Below are 22,173 nucleotides of genomic sequence, written 5' to 3'. Positions count from 1 at the left end.
GCAAGGACAAGGGTCCAACTTCATGCTGTGTCAAGTAGTTGTTTAGTTTTCCACATACCATTTGTTGAAAAGGACATTATTTTCTCTTTGCATGATTTTGGCACTCTGGCTGAAAAGCTTTTGGTCTCTCGTCATTAAGTATGATATTAAATATCAACTTTGCTGTTGCTTTTAAAACCAACTTTTATATTCATGGGTTTCTGCCATTGCTAGTCTATCATTCCGTTAACTCTGCTGTAATCTTTATTATTTCCTTCCTTCTGCTAGCTTTTGGCTCAGTTGGTTCTTTTGTTTTCTAGTTCTCTAAAGGATAAAGATCTCTCATCCCTCTAACATGTATAGCTACAGCAAGGCACTTCCCTCTTAGGGCTGCTTTCATTGCAACCCATCAGTTTTGATATTTTGTGTTTTCTTTTGCATTTGCTTCAAGGCATTTTTAATTTCTCATGTGTTTCTTCTTTAACCTACTGTGTATTTTAAAATGCTAATTTCCACAACTTAAAAATTTTCTTGTTTTCTTTCTAGCTTTACTATTTTTTAAAATTGCATTTATTTGCAAGGAAAGAAAGAGGAAGAGAGAGGGAGAATGAGAAGGAATGGGTGTGCCAGGGCCTCTAGCCACTGCAAGCGAACTCCAGATGCATGCACCACTTTGTACATCTGACTTTACATGGTACTGAGGAATCAAACCTGGGTCATTAGGCTTTGCAGGTAAGCACCTTAACTGCTGAGCCATATCTCCAGCATCTAGTTTTACTATCATATGAAAAGATTCTTGGTATGGTGAATTCCAGGTCAGCCTGGGCTAGAGTGAGACCCTGTCTTGAAAGCCAAAAAAAAAAAAAAAAAACCAAACAAACAAAAAACAGATTCTTGGTATGAACTCAATCTTTCAAAATTTATTAAGACTTATTTTGTTGCATAATATATAATCTATTCTGGAAATAAGTCCATGTACACATGAGGGGAAAAAACATGTTTTCTGGTTTGGGATTGAGCATTTTGTATAAAATGTTATGTCCAATTGGTTTCTAGTATTATTTGACTTCTTTTCTTTTTTCTTTCTTTTCATTCATTCTTTCTTTTCTTTTCTTCTCCTTCTTCTTCCTCCTCCTCCTCTTCTTCTTCTTTTTGTTGTTGTTTTTTAAGGTAGGGTCTTGCTCTAGCTCAGGCTGACCTGGAATTCACTACGTAATCTCAGGGTGGCCTCGAACTCACAGCAATCCTCCTACCTCTGCCTCCTGAGTTCTGGGATTAAAGGTGTGCGCTGCCACACCTGGCTGTCCTATTTTCTTATCAGTCTATTCTAGTACTGAAATCTGTAGATTGAAGTCCTCAGTCTGTCAGTTTTGTCTCATAAACTTTGGGACTCTGATGTCTGGTGTGTATATAAATTACTTGTTTAGAAATTAGTGGGGTCACAAACTCCTCTAATTTTCTTTCTATGTTCTGCTTATGTCTTTAGGGTTCATCTATACTGATGCTACATCTCCTTCACTGATGTCCTTTCTCTCACTCTCTCAAGCCCTCTCTCTCTCCCTCCTCATCTTTCTCTTTCTCTTGAAGTTTTATTTTTTTCTTCCCCAGAGAAAGAGAGAGAGAGAAAGAGAGAGAGACAATGAGAACTGGCACAATAGGACCTCAGCCACTGAAATGGAACTCCAGATGCTTGTGCCAACTAGTGGGCATGTGTGACCTTGCACTTGCCTCACCTTTGTGCATCTGGCTAATGTGGGATCTGGAGAGTAGAACATGGGTCCTTAGGCTTCACAGGCAAATGCTTTAATGGCTACACCATCTCTTCAGCCCCTTCTCTTCTTTTCTTCTCCTCCTCCTTCTTCTTCTCCTCCTCTTCCTCCTCTCCTTCTTCTTTTTCTCCTTTCTTTTCCTTCTTTTTCTCCCTCCTTTCTTTCCCCCTTTCTCTTTTGAGACAGGGTCTCAGTATGTAGCCAGGGTTAGCCTCAAACTTGTGATTGATTGTCCTGCCTCAGCCTCACAACTGGTAGAATTAAAGCATGCACTACCATGCCTAGCTGTGTGGGGTTTCTTCATGTGACCCCACTACAACTTTTGCTATGGTTTTTGCATCTCAGTGGCCTGTTTTGTTTTGTTTTGTTTTTTCAAGGTACGGTTTTGCTGTAGCTCAGGCTGGAATTCGATGGCCATGTAGTCTCAGTGTGGCCTCGAACTAGGACAGTCCTACCTCTGCCTCCTGGGTGCTGGGATCAAAGGTGTGTGCCACCACGCCCAGCTCAGTATGCCTTTTGAAATCATTTCAGTTTACACACACCCACACCCACACATACACATACACACTCACATTCTGTTGAAGGAAAACTGCTTCCCTCTCAAGGGTCAGGGGCCACTGGTCCATTCTCAAAGCTAACAAAGGTTTGGAAGCTCCAAGAATGAAGACAGACTCAGAAATGAAGCGAAAAGCAGAAGTAGCGAACTTTGTTCTTTAGCTGCAAATGAAAACTCCCTTCAAGAAGGGAGGGGGACTGGAGAGATGACTTAGCAGTTGCCTGCAAAGCCAAAGGTCCTTGGCTCAATACCCCAGGACCCACGAAAGCCAGATGAACAAGGTCACATGTGTCTAGGGTTTGTTTGCAGTGGCTGGGAACCCTGGTGTGCCCATTCTCTCTCTTTCTCTAAAATAAATAAATAAATAAAATAAGATGAATAAGGGAAGGGCCCTAGAGCTGGAAGACCATTGGAGTGGGCTCGGTGACTGGCTCTTCTAGGGTTTGGGTCTCCATCTTCCCTTCCTGTCATGGATGGGGCTTACTTCATCCCTTTAGCCCTTCCCCAACACACATAAGGAGTGGCCTTCAAAACAACTGGCTGTCTTAACTTTTTTATGATTTCTTTCTTAACTTCTGCTTTTAGGATTTTCTGTGCCTGTGGTCAATTATAAATAGACTGTCTGCCTTCCCATTCTTCTAGGTCAGCAGTCTCCTAGACCCATTCCATACCTGCTATTCCCCCTTAATTCCCCCAGTGCTGCTGAAATTTGGTTTGAAATGACTCTGTGAATGAATTGGGGGGAAATCAACATCAACAATGAATCTTATGGTAGCTCACTGTATTTATTTAGGGTGTCTTCAATTATTCTTGGTGTTTTGTATTTCTTCTAAGTCTTTTTTTTTTTTTATTTGCAAGACAGGGAAAAGGAAAGAATGAGAGTGGGCATGCCAAGGCTTCTAGGCACTGTATACAAACTCTGTATACAACTGTACACAAACTCTGTATACAACAAACACTGTATACAAATGCATGATCTACTTTGTGCATCTGGCTTACATGGTACTGGGCAATCTAACCCAGGTTGTTAGGCTTTGTAAGCAAGTGCCTTAACTGCAGAGCCATTTCTCCAGCCTGTGCACAAGTCTTATACATATTTTGTTATACTTGCTCCTGCTCCTGGTTGCCCCCTTGGAGGGTGAGATCAGCCTCCCACTGACCAAATTGGTTGGATGTTGAGACTGATGGCAACACACACACTCACTTACACATCAAGAGACTGAAGGGACGTATTGGTTACATAGTGAACTTTGTGGGAAGTCCAAGGCTGGTGTGGAAGGCTTAAGCAAACACAGGCACTGGTGCTTCTGGGTTTTATTGTTAGGACTGGGGTGCACATGCCTGCAGCTCTTCTGGTTTGCATGAGGTGGACTTCCTCACTGATTTCCTCAAGTGAGGACAAGAGGAAAAGAGAGAGGGATAGAACTTGAAATCAACCCATGGCCAAATGTAAAAGATGAACTGAGATTCTTTGTTGTCATTTTAAAAACAAGTCAATATTTTTAAAATATATGTATATTATTTATTTGAGAGAGGGGGGCAGAGGGAGAGAGAGAGAGAGAGAGAGAGAGAGAGAGAGAGAGAGAGAGAGCGCAAATGGGCACACTAGGGCTTCTAGCCACTGCAAATGAACTCCAGATGCATGTACCACCATGTACATCTGGCTTTATGTGGGTACTGGGGAATCAAACCTGGATCCCTAGGTTTTGCAGGCAAGAGCTTTATTTATTTATTTGACAGCGAAAGAGGGAGAGAGCGTGCAAGAGAGAGAGGGAGAGCACATGCATGCATGCCAGGGCCTCCAGTCATTGCAAATAAAGTCCAGACCCGTGCACCCCCTTGTGCATCTGGCTTACGTGGGTCCTGGGGAATTGAACTGAGATCCTTTGGCTTTGCAGGCAAATGCCTTAACCGCTAAGCCATCCTTCCAGCCCCAGGCAAGAGCTTTAATTGCTAAGCCATCTCTCCAGTCCAAGATTTAATATTTTTAAAAATGTTTTTAGGACTGGAGAGACAATTTAGTAACCAGTTGCCTACGAAGCCTAAGAACTCATGTTCGAATCTCCAGGTCCCACATAGCCAGATGCACAGTGACGCAAGCGTGCAGTGTCGCACGTGTGCCCACAAGGACGCACATGTCTGGAGTTCAGTCACAGTGGCTAAGGCCCTGGTGCACCCATTCTCTCTCTCTCTCTTTGCCTCTTTCTCTCTCTCTCTCAAAATAAATTTTAAAAAATGTTTTTATTTATTTGTGTGTGAGAGAAAGGCATGCCAGGGTCTCTTGACACTGCAAATGATCTTGATGTATGTGCCACTTTGCGCATCTGGCTTTATGTGGGTACTGGAGAATAGAATCCAGGCTACCAGGTTTTGCAAGCAAGTTCCTTTAACTACTGGACCATTTCTCCAGCCCCCTCATGGTTATTTTTATTTTTTTATTTTTTGGTGTTTTCAAGATAAGGTCTTGCTCTAGCCCAGGCTGACCTGGAATTCACTATGTAGCCTTAGGATGGCCTTGAACTCGCTGCAATCCTCCTACCTCTGCCTTCTGAGTCCTGGCATTAAAGGCTTGTGCCACCATGCCCAGCTTCTCAAGGTTATTTATTTATTTATTGGTTTTTTAATTATTTATTTATTTATTTGAGAGAAAGACAGAAAATAGGTGTGCCAGGGCCTCCAGCCACTGAAAACAAACTCCAGATGCATGTGTCCCCTTGTTCATCTGGCTTATGTGGGTCCTGGGGAGTTGAACCTGGGTCCTTTGGTTTTGCAGGCAAGCACTTTAACCACTAAGCCATCTCTCCAGCCCTACATATTGTTTTTTTAATTTTTTTTTTATTTGAGAGCGACAGACACAGAAAGAAAGACAGATAGAGGGAGAGAGAGAATTGGCGCGCCAGGGCTTCCAGCCTCTGCAAACGAACTCCAGACGCGTGCGCCCCCTTGTGCATCTGGCTAACGTGGGACCTGGGGAACCGAGCCTCGAACCAGGGTCCTTAGGCTTCACAGGCAAGTGCTTAACCGCTAAGCCATCTCTCCAGCCCCATATTGGTTTTTTGAGGTAAGGTCTCACTTTAGCTCGGGCTGACCTGGAATTCAGTATGTAGTCTCAGGATGTCAAAACACTTTTTCCTTTGGCTCTTAAATTCTTTTTAATAATTGTAATTTATTTTTATTTATTTGACAGAGAAAGGGAGACAGAAAGAGGCAGGGAGAAAGATTTATTTATTTTTGTTTGTTTTGTTTTTTTTTTTTTTGAGATAGGATCTCACTCTAGCTTAGGCTGACCTGGAATTCACTATGTAGTCTCAGGGTGGCCTCGAACTCATAGTAATCCTCCTACCTTTGCCTCCCAAGTGCTGGGATTAAAGGCGTGTGCCACCACTCCCAGCTTTAATTTATTTCTTTTATTACAACTTCCATAATTGTAGACAACCACCCATGGTAATTCCCTTCTTCCCTCCACTTTCCCCTTTGAAACTCTACTCTCCATCATATCCCCTCCCCCTCTTATTTTGATGTCATCATCTTTTCCTCCTATTTGGCTCTTTCTGCTGCCTTTTCCACAATGGTTCCTGAGTCTTGGAGGGTGTATGGAGACGTCTCACTTAATGTTGAACACTCCACTGTCATTTCTTCTCAACACCATGGTGAGTTTTGAACCACCCCACTGGATACCACCATGCCTACTTTTTTATTTTTTGGTGTTTTTTGTTTGTTTGTTTGTTTGTTCATTCATTCGTTTGTTTTTTTGGTTTTTTGTGGTAGGGTCTTGCTAGCCTGACCCAGAATTCACTATGTAGACTTAGATTGGTCTCCAACTCACAGCCATCCTCCTACCTCTGCGTCCAGAGTGCTGCATGTGGCACCTCACCCGGCTTAAGTACATTTTTATTCATTTATTTGCGAGAGGGAGAGATAGAATGAATATATGGGTATGCCAGGGCCTCTAGCCACTATGATTGAATTCCAGATGTATGCCCACCTATGTGTGTCCTGAAGAACTGAACCTGGGTCCTTTGGCTTTGCAGACAAGTGCCTTAACCATTAAGCCATCTCTCCAGCCTCTACTTGTCTGTTAAAATTGCACTACTCTAGAGAGTCACGTGTACCTGTCACCCTGACCCCTGCTCACCCTCTCTGGTGTGCCTTGGGCTTCCTTGGGCCAAAGGGTATGTAAGCTGCACAGACTCCACCCTCACCCTGACCTGATCTTTCAGATGTCTTGTCCCTCTTTATCAGTGTGGAGAACAGATGTTGGGGGGCAGCCCTGGGAGGACTCCCAGCTTTCTGGAGTGAGGAGAGTTAGCACCCTGTTTTTCTCCCTCCCTTGCAGCTTGCAGCAACTAGATTTCCAGCCTCCGGGTTCATACGGGAAAGTGTCTAGGGTTGCTCCCTAAACTTGCGGAGGGGCACCTCTGGCCTGCCCCTGTTAACTTCCCTGGGAGGCGGCTCTGGGGAGCAGTTGCCCCACCCAGACCGAGCAAGTCCTCATTGAGCCAGGGGTGACCTCTACTGCCCCAGCGTGACTACCCAGCGTTGGGCAACTGTGGAATTCAGTCTGAAAGCCCTTTTCCTTTTCTAGGCCAAAGAATTGAATGGTCTCTTCTTGGTGGATAAGAGGAAAGCATGTGGCGTACCCTTGGAGGCTGGAGGCAATGTCTTGTGAAGCCACACAGGGCACAGGCCATCCTAGGCCAGCTGTCTCACCCAAGAAGCCTTGCTGGGGCCAGTGGGGGCTCAGCAGACCAGGATGAGTACAGCTACGTGGTGGTGGGCGCGGGCTCTGCCGGCTGCGTGCTGGCCAACCGGCTCTCTGAGGACCCTGGCCAGCGGGTGCTGCTGCTGGAGGCAGGACCCAAGGACCTGCTACTGGGGAGCAAGAGGTTCTTGTGGAAGATCCACATGCCTGCAGCCCTTGTGGCTAACCTGTGTGACGACAGGTACAACTGGTACTACCACACAGAGTCGCAGCCCAGCATGGACGGCCGCGTCATGTACTGGCCACGCGGCCGTGTCTGGGGAGGGTCCTCATCCCTCAACGCCATGGTCTATATCCGAGGACACGCTGAGGACTACAACCGCTGGCATCGCCAAGGGGCCGAGGGCTGGGACTATGCACACTGCCTGCCCTACTTCCGCAAGGCCCAGGCCCACGAGCTGGGAGCAGACAGGTACCGAGGTGGTGACGGTCCACTGCGGGTGTCCCGAGGCGAGACAAACCACCCGCTGCACCAGGCCTTCCTGCAGGCAGCGCGGCAGGCAGGCTACCCCCTCACTGACGACATGAATGGCTTCCAGCAGGAGGGCTTTGGCTGGATGGACAGGACCATCTACAAAGGTACCGGTTAAAATATAATTTTGTTTATGTACTTAAGAGAGAGAAAGACAACGAAGAAAATAGAGAGGGGAGAGAATGGGCACACCAGGGTCTCTAGCCACTGCAAACAAACTCCAGACTCAAGAGCCTCCTTGTGCATCTGGCTTATGTGGGCCCTGGGGAATCCAACCAGAGTCCTTTGGCTTTGCAGACAAATGCCTTGACTACTAAGCCATCTCTCCAGCCCCATTCTATTTTTTATTTTTGGCTTTTTTAGGTAGGGTCTTGTAGCCCAGAATGACCTGGAATTCACTATGTAGTTTCAGGATGGCCTTGAACTCATGGCAATCCTCCTACCTCTGACTCCCGAGTGCTGGGATTAAAGGCGCAGGCCACATTCCCTGCTTTTCCAGCCCCATTTAAAAATATATTTATTTACTTGCAAGGAGGGAGAAAGAGAGCAACAGAGATATGGAGAGTGGGCACTAGGGTCCCCAGCAGCTTCAAAGAAACTCCAGATGTATGTACCACTATGCATCTGGCATTACAAGAGCCCTGGGGAATCAAACTTGGGTCATTAGGCATTTCAGGCAAGCACCTTAACCACTGAGCCATCTCCAGCCCAAGGTACCATTTTTATTTTTTATTTTTGGTTTTCAGAGATAGGGTCTCACTCTAGCTCAGGTTGACCGAGAATTCACTATGTTGTCTCAGGGTGGCCTCAAACTCATGGCGATTCTTCCTGCCTCTGCGTCCCAAGTGCTGGGATTAAAGGCATGCCCACCATGCTCAGCTTAAAAAAATATTTTTATTTATTTTTCTAGAGAGAGAGAGATCCAGAGAGGAAGAAGCAGAGACAGAGAATGAGTATGGGCCTACTGCCACTGCAAACAAACTCTAGATACATGTGCCTGACTTAAGATGGGAACTGGGGAATCAAACCCAGGCCATTAGGCTTTACAAACACCTTTAACTGCTGAGCCACCTTTCTAGTCCCCTAAGGTACCCTTTAAACTGCAATGGCAGTCAAACCTTCTGGCCCCATCCTGGACAGGAACTAACAAAACAAGGCTGGTGGTAGGTGGGAGGGAGGTGAAAATATACTCCCTAAGTACTGCAAAGTACAATCCAATGGCTTGGACGCTCACTAGGGCAACAAAAGTGATTACAGGCTCACTGAGTGTCTGTCCATCCTGGGTGGGGAAGCCAACCCCATAGCTACTGCCTGGGGAGGCTAGAGGGACAGGAAGTTTAGTACTGAGGTATTGGCGCCAGGAGGAAGCAGGAGAGGCCTCTTCCGGGGCTTGGGAGTCCCTGGAGTGTCAGCAGACAGTGGACAATCGGTTCTCCATTCAGAGAACTCATAGTTTTATAGAGACTTAACAGTGGGAAACTGAGGCATACAGAGACAGCCAGTAGCACACGGCCCTCTTTACCCTGGCTTCTGTCTTCATGTGGACCACCCCTGCAACCATTGGACTGGGTCACAGAGGCACAGAGCAGGTGATGCCTGGCCTTGCTCACAGCCCAACAGGTGGCAGCAGCTGCTTCAGGGCTCCTGCCTGCTGCTCCTGGTCCACATTGTCTGTCAAGGTTAAGGCTGGCTTTTCACCTGTGGGGGCAGAGGGGCAGTGATTGGATTTCCATGGGGTGGGGTCTTTAGTCACATACTTACTTTGAAAGCAGGCCGTGCATAGACAGGGGCAGGAAGGATTTGCTTTCTGCAGCCCCTTCCTCCACCCAGGCACCAGGGGAAGGGCAGTGGGCCTCACCTGATCTTCCTCCATCCTGCAGGCAAGCGCTGGAGCACAGCCTGTGCCTACCTGCACCCAGTGCTGAGCCGCCCCAACCTCAGGACCGAGGTCCAAGCGCTCGTGAGCAGGGTACTGTTTGAAGGCACACGCGCAGTGGGCGTGGAGTACTTCAGGAATGGCCGGAGCCACAGGGTGAGTGCTCTCCAATGGTGGAAAGCTGCTGCAAGGCCAGAAAAGAGGGGCCAGGCGCTCCTCCCTGGCCACATGCTCTTCATGCTCTCGGCCCTGGGCTGAGTGAGCCACTGGTAGCAGTGGTAATAGACTGCCTACAAGAGATGGGGTGCTGGTGAAAATAGGGATCCCCCAGCCCTGCCACCTGCAAAGACTTCATGGTACCTTGACGAGAGGGACCCATAATTCTGCCTGCTAACCTATGCCCATGCAGGACAGTTCCCTCGTACCCTCTACAAAGTTCCAGGGTTCTGGCCTGTCAGAAATCAATAGATTGATCCTGGAGGTTTAAAAACCCATGCAATTTGCTCACACTGCTCATGCATGGTACTTTAGCTTTGCTCATCAGTTTGTGAGAGATTGCCTTGTACTCTAGCAAGTAGATCAGTCCCATTTGAACCTACCATCCCTGTCTTTAAGGGTCCGTTATTATTGCAGTCCGGTTCGCATTGCTGGTAGAAATCACCCAACCAAGAGTAGCTTCTGGGAAAAAGAGGTTTATTTTGCCTTACAGGCTCAAGGGGAAGCTTCACGATGGCAGGGGAAAACGATGGCATGAGCAGAGGGTGGACATCACCCCCTGGCCAACAGAAGATGGACCACAGCAACAGGAGGGTGTGCCAAACACTGGCATGGGGAAACTGGCTATAAAGCCCATAAGCCCACCCCCAACAATACACTCCCTCCAGGAGGCATTAATTCCCAAATATCCATCAGCTGGGAACCTAGCATTCAGAACACCTAAGTTTATGGGGGACACCTGAATCAAACCACCGCAGTTACTGTCTGCCTATTGCACACTGTTAGAACATGGCCCACACTTGACTCTCACACATGGTCGTTGAATATGTAGATTACTTTCAAGTGGCCACACAGCAGGCTGCCTTTCTCTGTGGCCTGGGAGCCAGCTTTTTGTGGAGGCAGCAGGCCAGGAACTGCTATCATGGGCATGACTTCCAGGGGTCATGTCTCCATGGTGCTGGTTGGACCTGGGTATTGGTCTGTGAGCCAGCAGAACAGTTGGCTTATGCGGAAGGGTGGCGGACGGCCCCTGTCTTTTCAGGCTTACGCCAGCCAGGAGGTGATTTTGAGTGGGGGCGCCATCAACTCTCCACAGCTGCTCATGCTCTCTGGCATTGGGAATGCAGATGACCTCAAGGAACTGGGCATCCCTGTGGTGTGCCACCTGCCTGGTAAGCCCCTTTCCTCACTGCAGAACCAAAGGTCCTATTGCATGGAGTGGGGAGGTGACAAGAGTAGGTGCTTCTTGGAAGTGTCACATCCTTCTCATACCAGAGCAGGTCCTCCAGGTCTCACTCCATACTTCTCGCCTGGGACCCTTGGTCTTTATGTTGTTTTCCTTCTCCATCCCTTAGCCAGCCTCTGCCCCTTGGAGGACAGCACCCTGTCGCAGGAGTGGGGCCAGACTCACCTCCAAGGCGGCTCTGTTCATCTGAGAGGGATCTTACCTAGGCCTCTTCAGTTGCTCTGAGCACAAAGGAGGCTAGCTTAGGGCTCCAGAGCACACTGTCCATGGGAAGACCTGAACTTCTTCTTCTAGTTTATAATGTCCTGGAGGGCTTGACTGTCTCCCTCACTCTTGCCCCCCCCCCCCCCACACACACAGAGGACTGGTCTTTTCACACGGAACTTTTTTCACAAGAGGCCTGTGGAAGTGCTGGTCTATCCCTGTGACTGCCTGGTGTGTCCTTGAGCTTGGAGGAGCTTGTTTAGTGTCTGCACAGCATGCTGGGGCTGACTGCTTCCTCCTTCATCGGGACAGGGCTGCCATCTGGCCAGAAAAAACACAGTGATGCTAATCAAGTGGTACCTGCCCCTGAGGCTGCTGCTGTTGAGCATGGCTGGCCATGGACACTTGGGTAGCTGCTCTAGGAGGAAATGGGAGGGTAGAATTAGTATCTTAGGAAGGTAACTATTTTCAAGCTGGGGCCAGGGCAGGCATGAACTGGCTCAAAAGGGAAATGGAAAGGGAAGAAGATTTCAAAACCAGGATTCTGAGAAGCTGCCAGGCCCTCATTGGCAGCTTTTTATCCTGACTGCTCTCTTCCACACAGGAGTTGGTCAGAACTTGCAAGACCACTTGGAGGTCTACATTCAGCAGGCATGCACTCGCCCCATCACCCTCCACTCAGCCCAGAAGCCCCTGCGGAAGGCCAGCATCGGTCTGGAGTGGCTCTGGAGGTTCACAGGTAGGCAAAACCCTCAGTGAACGTGACGGACACGGTGTAGTAGCGCAGAGTCTCCTTCCCAAGGAGCCAAGCCAGGTTCTGGCCCTCAGGTGCATGGGCGCAAAACTGTACTGTCCCATTCACCTTGAGCCATTTTCCCACCTGAAACATGAGGAAACCACAATCCTGCCTGTCATGCTGACATGGACTCCAGAGGCAGTAGCATGTTAAGTGGCTGAGTCCAGGGTCTTCTTAAGGTTGACATAGCCCAGGGGTCAGCTTCTGCTTTTCTCATGGATGGACAGGTTGGCCTTGGGCTGGTCCTAAAGCAAAGATCCCAAGGAGACTTTGACACAGGGCTTAGAATCAGCACACATCTTCAAAACTGAGTCTTGGCACTACTGAAGCAGGGAGACCAGCCCTGGAACTTCCTCGTCCAACCCTGCCCCCATGCCCTCAGCACACGCTTGCCATACTTCGTTGTTACTTAGTGAGATATGGGAAGGGCCTACAGGCAGATGGTGACCGCCAAGCCGCAGTCCCGCTTGCTTGGCACGTGGGCTATGATGCTGGGTGAAGCCACCTGGGAAAAGAAGATTAGCTGTGGACAGGGCTTGAGTCCAAGCACATAGACAAGGCCAAAAATGTCTGGTCCCCAAGACCTGCCTAGCGGGGAGCGGGGAGGAGGGACGCAGGACCAGCTGGCTCACCAGCCTCACCTGGATTGACCCTTCTGTTTCATCCTTTCTTGATCAGGAGATGGCGCCACAGCCCATCTGGAAACAGGTGGTTTTATCCGCAGCCAGCCTGGGGTAACCCACCCAGATATCCAGTTCCACTTCCTGCCATCCCAAGTGATTGACCATGGGCGGATGCCCACCCAGCAGGAGGCTTACCAGGTGAGCATCTGTCCCAATGAGCAGGCCTTAGGTTTCCTATCCGACAGAGGCTCAGTGTGTCTAAGCTGATAAGGAAGGGGTGCCTAGGAGTCAGCCTGCAGGGCACATGGAGGGGTAGAGGCCTGCCTCAGCCCTTGGGATTGCCCTCTAAAAGCTTTTTGGGCAATGGAGTGTGAAGTTGGATCAGGGAATGAGTGATTGGCAGAGGGTAAGATGCTAAACTGCATATGTTTTTTTTAACATCTTGTGTGCATGTGTGGATGCATATGTGTATGCATGTGTGTGGAGGTCAGGTGTTTTCCTCAATCATCCTCCATCCACCTTATTTTTTTTTAAATTTCTATTTATTTCTAAGGAGAGAAAGAATATATGGGCACACCAGGATCTCCAGCCACTGCAAATGAACTCCAGATGCATGTGCCACTTTGTGCTTTATATGCACATCTTGCTTTATATGAGTACTGAGGAATCAAACCCCAGACCATCAGGTTTTGCAATGTGTCTTTAACAATTGAGCCATCTCCCCAATACCTTTTATTTTTTGAGACAAGTTTTCTCACTGAACCTGGAGTTCACTAATTTGCCTCGACTAGCTACCTGCTATTAAGTGCAGGGATCTGCCTCCCCAGCACTGGGATTACACACCTGGCTTTTATGTGGGTACCAGAGATCCAATCTTTGGCCCTCATGCTTGCAGAGGAGGCACTCCACTGGCCCCCGCTCTGTGTACACTCCCCTGTGTGTGTTCTTGATTCTGAGTCCCACCCCAGTGGAAATCCAGGGCTTCTCTGGGCTAATGAGTCAGGGTTGATGGAAGTCACGTGAATGTCATGGTTTTCTTTGGGCCATCTTAGGTGCATGTCGGGACTATGAGGGGCACGAGTGTAGGCTGGCTTAAACTGAGAAGTGCCAACCCTCAGGACCACCCTGTGATACAACCCAACTACTTGTCAACAGGTAACTCAGCAGCCACTTCTGTGTCCCTTGGGCTCCCATTTCCAGACACTCAGCTTGCTCTCACTCTGGGGCCACACAAAGTAACCTGGAACTTCACTGTGCCTGGTAGGACAAACTGAGGTGCAGTTCTCAGAGCCACTTACATGACGGTTCAGGCATCTGACTCATGCCTACCACTCCCCTTCTGCTGCTCTTCCACTCAACACACTGTAGAAAGTTTGCATCCTCAGGCCTGATTCTTTCTAAATAACAAAAACAAATGCTCATAGGGCACATTTTGCCCCCATGGCATGAGGTCACTTGCAGCACACAGTGGCAGAGGGAGTATGTCCTTACCCCTGGTTTACAGAGAATCTAGACCTCAGACATAAACCTGGGCCTCTGTCCATCTAGGATGCTTGGTTGCTAGTAACTGCTTATGGGCAGGTGATAAGCACCTGTTAACGTAGTTCTCTGTGTCCCCGGGCTTTGTTCCCCAGTTCCAAAAGGGCAGCTGGGTAAGGGGAAGAGCCTCACTGCCTCTTCTCCTCCACAGAAACAGACATCGAGGACTTCCGTCAGTGTGTGAAGCTGACCAGAGAAATTTTTGCGCAGGAAGCCTTGGCTCCCTTCCGGGGCAAAGAGCTGCAGCCTGGAAGCCATGTCCAGTCCGATGAAGAGATAGACGCCTTTGTACGGGCAAAAGCCGACAGCGCCTATCACCCCTCGTGCACCTGTAAGATGGGCCAGCCCTCCGACCCCAGCGCTGTGGTGGACCCACAGACCAGGGTCCTTGGAGTGGAAAACCTCAGGGTTGTGGATGCCTCTATCATGCCCAGTGTGGTTAGTGGCAACCTTAACGCCCCGACAATCATGATTGCAGAGAAAGCAGCTGATATTATTAAGGGGAGGCCTGCACTCTGGGACGAGGATGTTCCTGTTTACAAGCCCCAAACTCTGGCCACCCAACGTTAATGCAGCCACTGCCTGAGGATGATAGAGGAGCCCACGTCAACCCAAGAGGACCGACTAGTACAGCCCCTGCTCTAGACAATGTAACAACCACTGAGAGAGAACCTTGGGACACAGGGTCCTTATTGACAGATAATATTTCAGGACATAAAGCCATACAAGTTAGGCAAGTCCTCACCTCCCCAACTGGGTTTGCCTGTGGACCTCCTCCTGAATCCTTGGAGGTCATGGAGAAGAGAGGCCAGTAAGGATTTACTTCTACCATGACCTTGCCTTGTGTCATCTGACCTTCTCCAGCCCAGGGTCCTTCTGCCAGGATCAGAGTGGCTCTTTCTTGGCCTCCCTCCTAAGACCATCCCTAAGCAAAGGCAGAATGCTGGACCTGTGCTGGGCTCTCCAAGGAAGCTTTCACAGAGGTCAAGAGCCAAGCAGGAGGGAGGTCAGCCTGGGTTGGCTCCTGATCCCATGTTCCTAGTCAGAGGGGGTAGGCTGCCAGCTGAGGAAAAACCCGGATGTCTCCTCTCCCATCCTGACTCTACTGTCAGAGATGAGGGCTAAGTCAGTTGACTATGAGGCTCACAGCCCACCTCTCTGGCTCTGGTTCTTATGAAACAGACCAGATGGGAGACTCTCTGGACCTTGTTCAAGGAGGGATGGCTAGTCCAGTCTTACTGGAAAAGGTTTCATGATATATATATTTTAGGTAGGGTCTCACTCTGGCTCAGGCTGGCCTGGAATTCACTATGTATTCTCAGGGTGGCCTTGAACTCATGGCAGTTATCCTACCTCTTCCTCCCAAGTGCTGGGATTGAATGCATGTACCACTACGCCTGGTATGATGTAATATCTTAAAATATCTTCTAGTTACTGGAAATGCAGAGATGTAGTGTCAGCCCCACAGACCATCACTTCATGCTGAGGCAGTGAGCTCAAACAGACCTTTCACAGCAACTCTGGGAAGTGGTCCAGCTGTTAGAAGCTGCCCAGCAGACAGGGCTGGCAATTTTTTTTCCAAGGTACGGTCTCAGTGTCGTCCAGGCTGACCTGGAATTCACTCTGTAGACCCGGGCTGGCCTCCAGATCATGGTGAACCTACTCCCTCTGCCTCCCACGTGCTGGGCTTAGAGGCGTGCGCCACCATGCCCTGCTGCCCTCCAGACACCTATGGAGAGCAGCAGTGTGGTGCTGAGGCTGACGGATAGCAACAGAGTAAACGAAAGGTAAACTGATCAAGTTCTGAGTCTTTTATGACAGAGAAACATACTTGTAGCATTTTCAAGAGCTCTTTGATAGGTAACTTCCTGATAATTTGATGGCATAATCCAATAACTTATTTTTGAACTGAGAGGCCTTATCCTGACTATTCTTACAAGGTGATGAAAACCAAATGCATTTTGGATTGATTTTTCTGAAGATACCTAATGCCATTTTCTAGAGCAGGGAAGAAAAGAATCTCTATATGGACACCAGGGTGCTGGGGCCATGAAGGGAGCGGGAATTGAGGAGTCCAGGTTTTGCTGGGGCTTGGTGGGTGGGGCTGGCTGCCAGGCCTTTGGAGGACTTAAGTACCTTAAGCTTCTGAGAAAAATACTTTTCAGAAAGGTAGAAAGTAGTAAACTTCTATCTTTTCTTAAAACTAGGTGGCTCTTTTTTAATATTACCTGCATCTTGCCTGTTTTTCCTTCATTTCAAGAGAGGCTCAAGAAAGAAAATCTAGGTCTGTTGGGAGAATCCCTTAGAACAGGTCCCCCCACCTCCCCACAGCAGAGTCCACGGACGTCCCCCACCTCCCCCACAGCAGAGTCCACGGACGTCCCCCACCTCCCCCACAGCAGAGTCCACGGACGTCCCCCACCTCCCCACAGCAGAGTCCACGGACGTCCCCCACCTCCCCACAGCAGAGTCCACGGACGTCCCCCACCTCCCCAACAGCAGAGTCCATGGACGTCCCCCACCTCCCCACAGCAGAGTCCACGGACGTCCCCCACCTCCCCACAGCAGAGTCCACGGACGTCCCCCACCTCCCCCACAGCAGAGTCCACGGACGTCCCCCACCTCCCCCACAGCAGAGTCCACGGACGTCCCCCACCTCCCCCACAGCAGAGTCCACGGACGTCCCCCACCTCCCCCACAGTAGAGTCCACGGACGTCCCCCACCTCCCCCACAGCAGAGTCCACGGACGTCCCCCACCTCCCCACAGCAGAGTCCACGGACGTCCCCCACCTCCCCACAGCAGAGTCCACGGACGTCCCCCACCTCCCCACAGCAGAGTCCACGGACGTCCCCCACCTCCCCACAGCAGAGTCCACGGACGTCCCCCACCTCCCCACAGCAGAGTCCACGGACGTCCCCCACCTCCCCACAGCAGAGTCCACGGACGTCCCCCACCTCCCCACAGCAGAGTCCACGGACGTCCCCCACCTCCCCACAGCAGAGTCCACGGACGTCCCCCACCTCCCCACAGCAGAGTCCACGGACGTCCCCCACCTCCCACACACTGAGTCTGCAGACACAATGGCAAAGAAGCCACCACTTGGAGAGTCACATGCTGCCCTGTTGGCAGTAGTCTTTCAAGACAAGTAAAACGACAGATATGTCCACTTAGTCATAATCAGATCCCTCTCCCACTTTTTGTACTCCACATGGTTACACAACTTAGGAAATGATTTTTTTTCCAGCTTTTTTCAAAGTAGGGTCTTGTTCTAGCCCAGACTGACTTGGAATTCACTATGTAGTCTCAGGGTGGCCTTGAACTCATGAAGTCCTCCTGCCTCCCCAGTAGGAAATGAGGTTTTTTTTTTGGTTTTTTTTTTTTTTTTTTTGAGGTAGAGTCTCACTCTAGCCTAGACTGACCTGGAATTTACTATGTAGTCTCGGGGTGGCCTCAAATTTATGACAATCCTCCTACCTCTCCCTCCCGACTGCTGGGATTAAAGGCGTGCGGCACCACGCCCAGCCAGGAAATAAGATTTTTAAGAGAATAGATGTGAATGTTATTCGTCCAGAGTTTACAAGTCAAACTGGGAAAGTGCTGTTAGGCTGCACCAGTCTCTAACCCAAGTTCAAAGGATGAATACATAGGTGGTTACTGTCTGTAGTGCCAAATCCAAGTATCAGGGCTGTCAGTGAGGGAGTCTGAGTAGAATGGCTTTTACCTGGTTCAGTTACAAAATGGATGCACACAGACCCTGCCAGTCTCAGTCTTGTGGGAAATTAGAGTTTGTTAGCTAAGACCATTGGCCTATAATACTTAAAGAATGGAAGACTGTGCTTTGCCAAAATTGGTTGGAGGCCGGGCATAGTGGCACATGCCTTTAATCATAGCACTTGGGATGTAGAGGTAGGAGGATTACCATGAGTTCAAGGTCACCCTGAAAGTACATAGTGAATTCCTGGTCAGCCTGGGCTAGAGTGAGACCCTTTCTGGAAAAACCAAAAATGGAAAAAAAAAAACCCAAAACCACCACCTGGTTGGAAGTGTGGGTAGTAGTGTGGTGGTGTTGCACATACAAGTGTGAGGCCCAGGTCTGACTGCCAGCACCAAAAGGAAAGCTGTGAGGAGTCCTGCTGGAACTGAAGAAGCTGGCTCCTTCCTCACTGTCAGAAGATGTTCCTGATGCGATGAGGGACAGACCATGGAGGGGACAGAAGCATCTGCCAGCATGACTGGAAATAGCAAGTCACAGAAGTGAGAGTTGGAGGCGCCAACCATACAGCCTCTCTTCTTCCAGCACAGGCTGCAGGACTAATTTCCATTAATTCAAATGGTTCTTCTGACCAGCCGCACCACACCCCTCAGGCTCAACGTTTCTCATATTTCCACTGATAAATATGCTATCAGACCTAATGCAAAATCTTTTTTCCTCTTCAAAATTAGGAAATATTACATGGCCTAGCTGGTGGCCCAGGTGGTCCCTGCTGGCCTGCCTACGTTATCCCTCCCAGATGTCACTCCTTGCTTTTGTTCTGTGTCAGAAGCCGGGGCCCAGGCCTCGTCCTTGTCCCCTGATCACCTAGTCCCCAGAAGAGGAAATAGCTTTAATAAACAAACAGAACTGGAGTAGGTTTTTGAGTTGGGGTGGAGCCATGGAGGGAAATCTTGACTCTGCATATGATGTCAGCTCTGTGGTGACTTCTTTTTACAAGTAACTCTGCAGTCCATCCCCCAAATAAAGGCAGAGACAGTAAAGACTTTAGGCTGTAGGTAAAAGGCACACCATGCAAAAGAAAAGAAGCTGCCTGGGCTGTTATAGGAGCAGTGTCACTTAAAAGTGAACAGCACAGGGAGACATGCCCACCCTCAGCTGACTACCACAAGAGCGGCTCCAGTGTCGAGGTGAAAATGGGCCCAATTCACTGAGCAGACATAGTTCCTGATAAGTCTCTCGCTTTTGACTGGCATTGCAATCAAAGCCATTTGCCCCTCATGATGTTATTAAAAACACAAGATTAGCACTAAATACTATTCCCATGGACATAAAATCATTTCTGAGGTAGAGAAGGGAAACCTAAAAGTAGGGATATTTAGTCTTCAGACTTTCTCAAAAGGAAGGAAAAAAAATCATGCTCTACAACTTCAATTTTTTTCTTACAAAGAGAAATTTAATATTAGACAAGAGGTTGGTCCAGGCTTAAAGCAGACAGATAGATGCTGGGAAATGGTGCAGCCTATAAAACCTGCAGTGTTGATGTACTGACCTTGGGAAAGACCAACACTCTTTCCAGAACACACAGTCCTGGGATGGAGGGTGTGGCCTGCTGATGTTGAGCCACATAGACCAACACCCAGCAAGACACCAGAATCCAAGGTAATGTTGACGTGGTTAGCCCTTTAGAGAAGCAGCACACTCTGCAGCTGGTGTTAAGTTACCATTGATTGGCCTTGAAAAGCCTGATGATGAAAGAGCTGCCGGGTCCATAAGCTGCTAGAGAGTGCCTGCCCCTCTGAAGCTCTCCCCTGCAGAGCCAGCTCTGTGTGAGAAGAGCTTCCAAATACAATGAAGTTATTACACAATTTATTCTGAAGGACATTTTGCATTTTAATAAAAAAGTCTTTATGTCAAGAAATAGTCATTTACAAACCTTGAAGAGTTTCTGCCTACGTCAGAAGTAAGAATGTCTTATGAAGAGGTTTGTGAGGTCTTTATAACAAAGTGTTATTTACAAAAAAAATATATATATATATATATTGACAGGTTGTCTGTGAACTAGTTAAAAATTTTGAACCAAAATTTCTACCTGCCTTTTGTGATTGCAAAGAACCCCAAGTAATGTGACATTACATGATCCTCTTAAAAGAAAAAGGAAGCTTTGATAGTTCTAATGATCCAAACTGGGCTGGTCCCAGGGCCTTCAGTCAGAGTGCGTGCATTCTCATGAAGAGTTCAGCCCTCATTCAGTCAATTGTGTTTAACATCCCTCAAGAACACAGCACACAGCAGCTCTATAAAAGGCAGCAGGATGCGTGTATAAACCCCAACATTCCAGCTTCACAGGTCACCACAGTACTCTCTCTGGCCCCCCTTCATTTCTTAAGCTTTCCTGTGGAATGCGAGCTTCATTCACCTGTGTGGTGATTTCTGCAGCACAGATGCAGAAATGGCCAGTGTAGGCAGATGAAGAAGCCAGACGAGAGGATGCCACAAGGCCAGGTGACTGTTCAGAGGGTTATTAAAATAAAACAGAACCAAAGACAGTCACTACCTATGTGGATAAAACATACAATATCAAGATCGTAGAACTCTTTGCCCAAAGAAAAGACTGCAAACAGTCATCTTGATCTCTTATGTAAAGTTTATAATGACTCAAAATATTTTAGAAAAATTTCTGAAGTATCAAGTTCTTTTGAGCTCAATAGTTTACCCCCAAGAGATTTTCACTGAATAAGTGAGAATTGGCTCTATTTCTTCTAATTCTGTTTAGCCCAAGTAAAAATAACTAATAATTTCCTAGATTTGGGGGAAACTACAGTTTGTTAAGACCCATGGATATTGCTGCAATTCAAATACGGTACAATAATTACAAAATATAGACCATCTCTTTACAAATACAAATTGAAGTATATTACAAGTCATATACAGTAAATCTATAATTTTTAAACAAACTAGCGTATCTAAGTTTACCTGGTTGCAAGTGCATTTCTATTCCAGTTTACAGTTGCCCTTAGTGTGATAGTCAGAAATGACCATCAGAGTCATGTTCTCTTGTGTAAACTGGCATTACATAACAAAAAACTGTCTGTCCGGTCCCACTCCCCTTGTAATGATCACTGGTGGCAAGGGTTCTGATGCACAACATTTCAGAACAGCTACACGGGAACCAGGAAGCAGTGTGTCGGAGGGGCTTAGAAATGGATATGCTGGGCCAAGTGTGTGTCCGATACGCTAGACTGATGGCTGAGGTAACGACACAGGTGTGATCTTCATCACCTTTAACCTTTCTGCCATGCCTTCAGGCAAGTGGGCACAGGCGTGTGCCCCTGGGTATGAGACTTGAAGTCCGGGCAGCCCATTTGGTCACTGAGCATGCCAGGCTGTCGTCACCCATCTTCTCGAGGGGCCAGACCTGCTGCTCCTGTGGCAGGCAGGACCTGAGCGTGTGGCACACCCCATGCCTGGTCACTCGGAACCTGTTCCTACCAGGTTTATGGCTTTCTTGGGTGTCACTTGTACAAAAGTTGAATTGAGTACTTCCAACTAGTGCCTAAACTTTCCTAACTATGAGGCACTTTTTCCCTGGGCCTCCTGCGCCTCTCCAAGGCCAGGGCCAGCTAACCCTGGCTGGGCTACAAGGTGGTGGGGATGCAGCCTGACCCTAGCCTACAGGGTAGTGATGCAGATCATCTCGTCTGCCAGCTCCTCCTCTCGCCCGGGGTCTGGCTCCTCATCGCTGTAGCCGGGACCAAAGTCCTGGAGCTCATAGTCCTGCCGGTGTGCGATGGGTCCCATGTCCCCATTGGCTCGAGGGCACATGCTCCCATTAAGCAGAGTACTGGCTGCGCTCTCCATCTCATCGATGGTTAGGTCACAGGCATCAGCGATTTCATGTTTTGTCGCTGACACAAATTTTGGGTCCCTTGCATAGCGTCCTAAGCCTTCTGATATCAGCACCTGTACAGGAAAAAGGAAGGATAGCATGAACAGGACGACCCACGTCAGCCATCACTCGATGCGTGAGGTGCATTAGGAACTTAACCCACCACGTGTACTGGATCTTACACATGATCTGTGTAGCCGACCTCGGCTTTGCAGATGTCACAGCGCTGACAAGCTCTATGTGACCCAACAAGAATGAAACCCACTGGGCAACTATGGCAGAAACTGGCAACACGCACAGTTTGTCATGACATGAGCATGACGGTGTGTCAGGGCAGTGCATTGCTCAGATGAGACTCCGCAGTGGGGCCAGTTTTCACTCAGGCGTTCAATATCCTGCCTGCTGTTGAGAAGCCACCCTCAGCAGTCTGCCTTTGGAGCCCATATTGTCACCACTGCCCTCCCCTGATAGGAGTTCTGCTCTTTGGGTTCCACTGCTGCTGTCCATGCCATGGGCCTTGTCCAGTGACCAA

At 48.6% G+C, this 22,173-nt stretch overlaps 2 protein-coding genes across 12 annotated transcripts in view; one reads left to right on the top strand and one right to left on the bottom strand.

The window, feature by feature from the left end:
- Chdh (choline dehydrogenase) overlaps positions 1-15,254 on the top strand; it is a 41,668-nt gene extending 26,414 nt beyond the window's left edge. The window contains exons 1-8 of one of the 2 annotated variants that reach the window (XM_045136045.1): positions 695-711; positions 6,890-7,645; positions 9,419-9,570; positions 10,673-10,802; positions 11,685-11,819; positions 12,555-12,697; positions 13,552-13,654; positions 14,190-15,254. In XM_045136045.1, the coding sequence (XP_044991980.1) occupies positions 6,934-7,645; positions 9,419-9,570; positions 10,673-10,802; positions 11,685-11,819; positions 12,555-12,697; positions 13,552-13,654; positions 14,190-14,608 (1,794 nt within the window). In that variant the 5' untranslated portion in view covers positions 695-711; positions 6,890-6,933 and the 3' untranslated portion in view covers positions 14,609-15,254. Of the gene's footprint in view, positions 1-694; positions 712-6,889; positions 7,646-9,418; positions 9,571-10,672; positions 10,803-11,684; positions 11,820-12,554; positions 12,698-13,551; positions 13,655-14,189 lie in introns of those variants that run through there. The other variant, XM_004652627.2, reaches the window with a different exon arrangement.
- A 3,938-nt stretch (positions 15,255-19,192) lies between these two features.
- Cacna1d (calcium voltage-gated channel subunit alpha1 D) overlaps positions 19,193-22,173 on the bottom strand; it is a 341,201-nt gene continuing 338,220 nt past the window's right edge. For all 10 annotated transcript variants that reach the window (XM_004652738.2, XM_004652740.2, XM_045135618.1 and 7 more), the window contains one exon: positions 19,193-21,715. In XM_004652738.2, coding sequence (XP_004652795.1) covers positions 21,425-21,715 — 291 coding nt within the window. In that variant the 3' untranslated portion in view covers positions 19,193-21,424. The remainder of the gene's footprint in view (positions 21,716-22,173) is intronic.

The sequence above is a fragment of the Jaculus jaculus genome, chromosome 16, assembly GCF_020740685.1.
Source record: "Jaculus jaculus isolate mJacJac1 chromosome 16, mJacJac1.mat.Y.cur, whole genome shotgun sequence".
In the NCBI taxonomy this organism is placed as follows: Eukaryota; Metazoa; Chordata; class Mammalia; order Rodentia; family Dipodidae; genus Jaculus; species Jaculus jaculus.
Note: the sequence above shows the minus strand (reverse complement) of the source record. Positions and strands in the feature narration are given on the sequence as shown.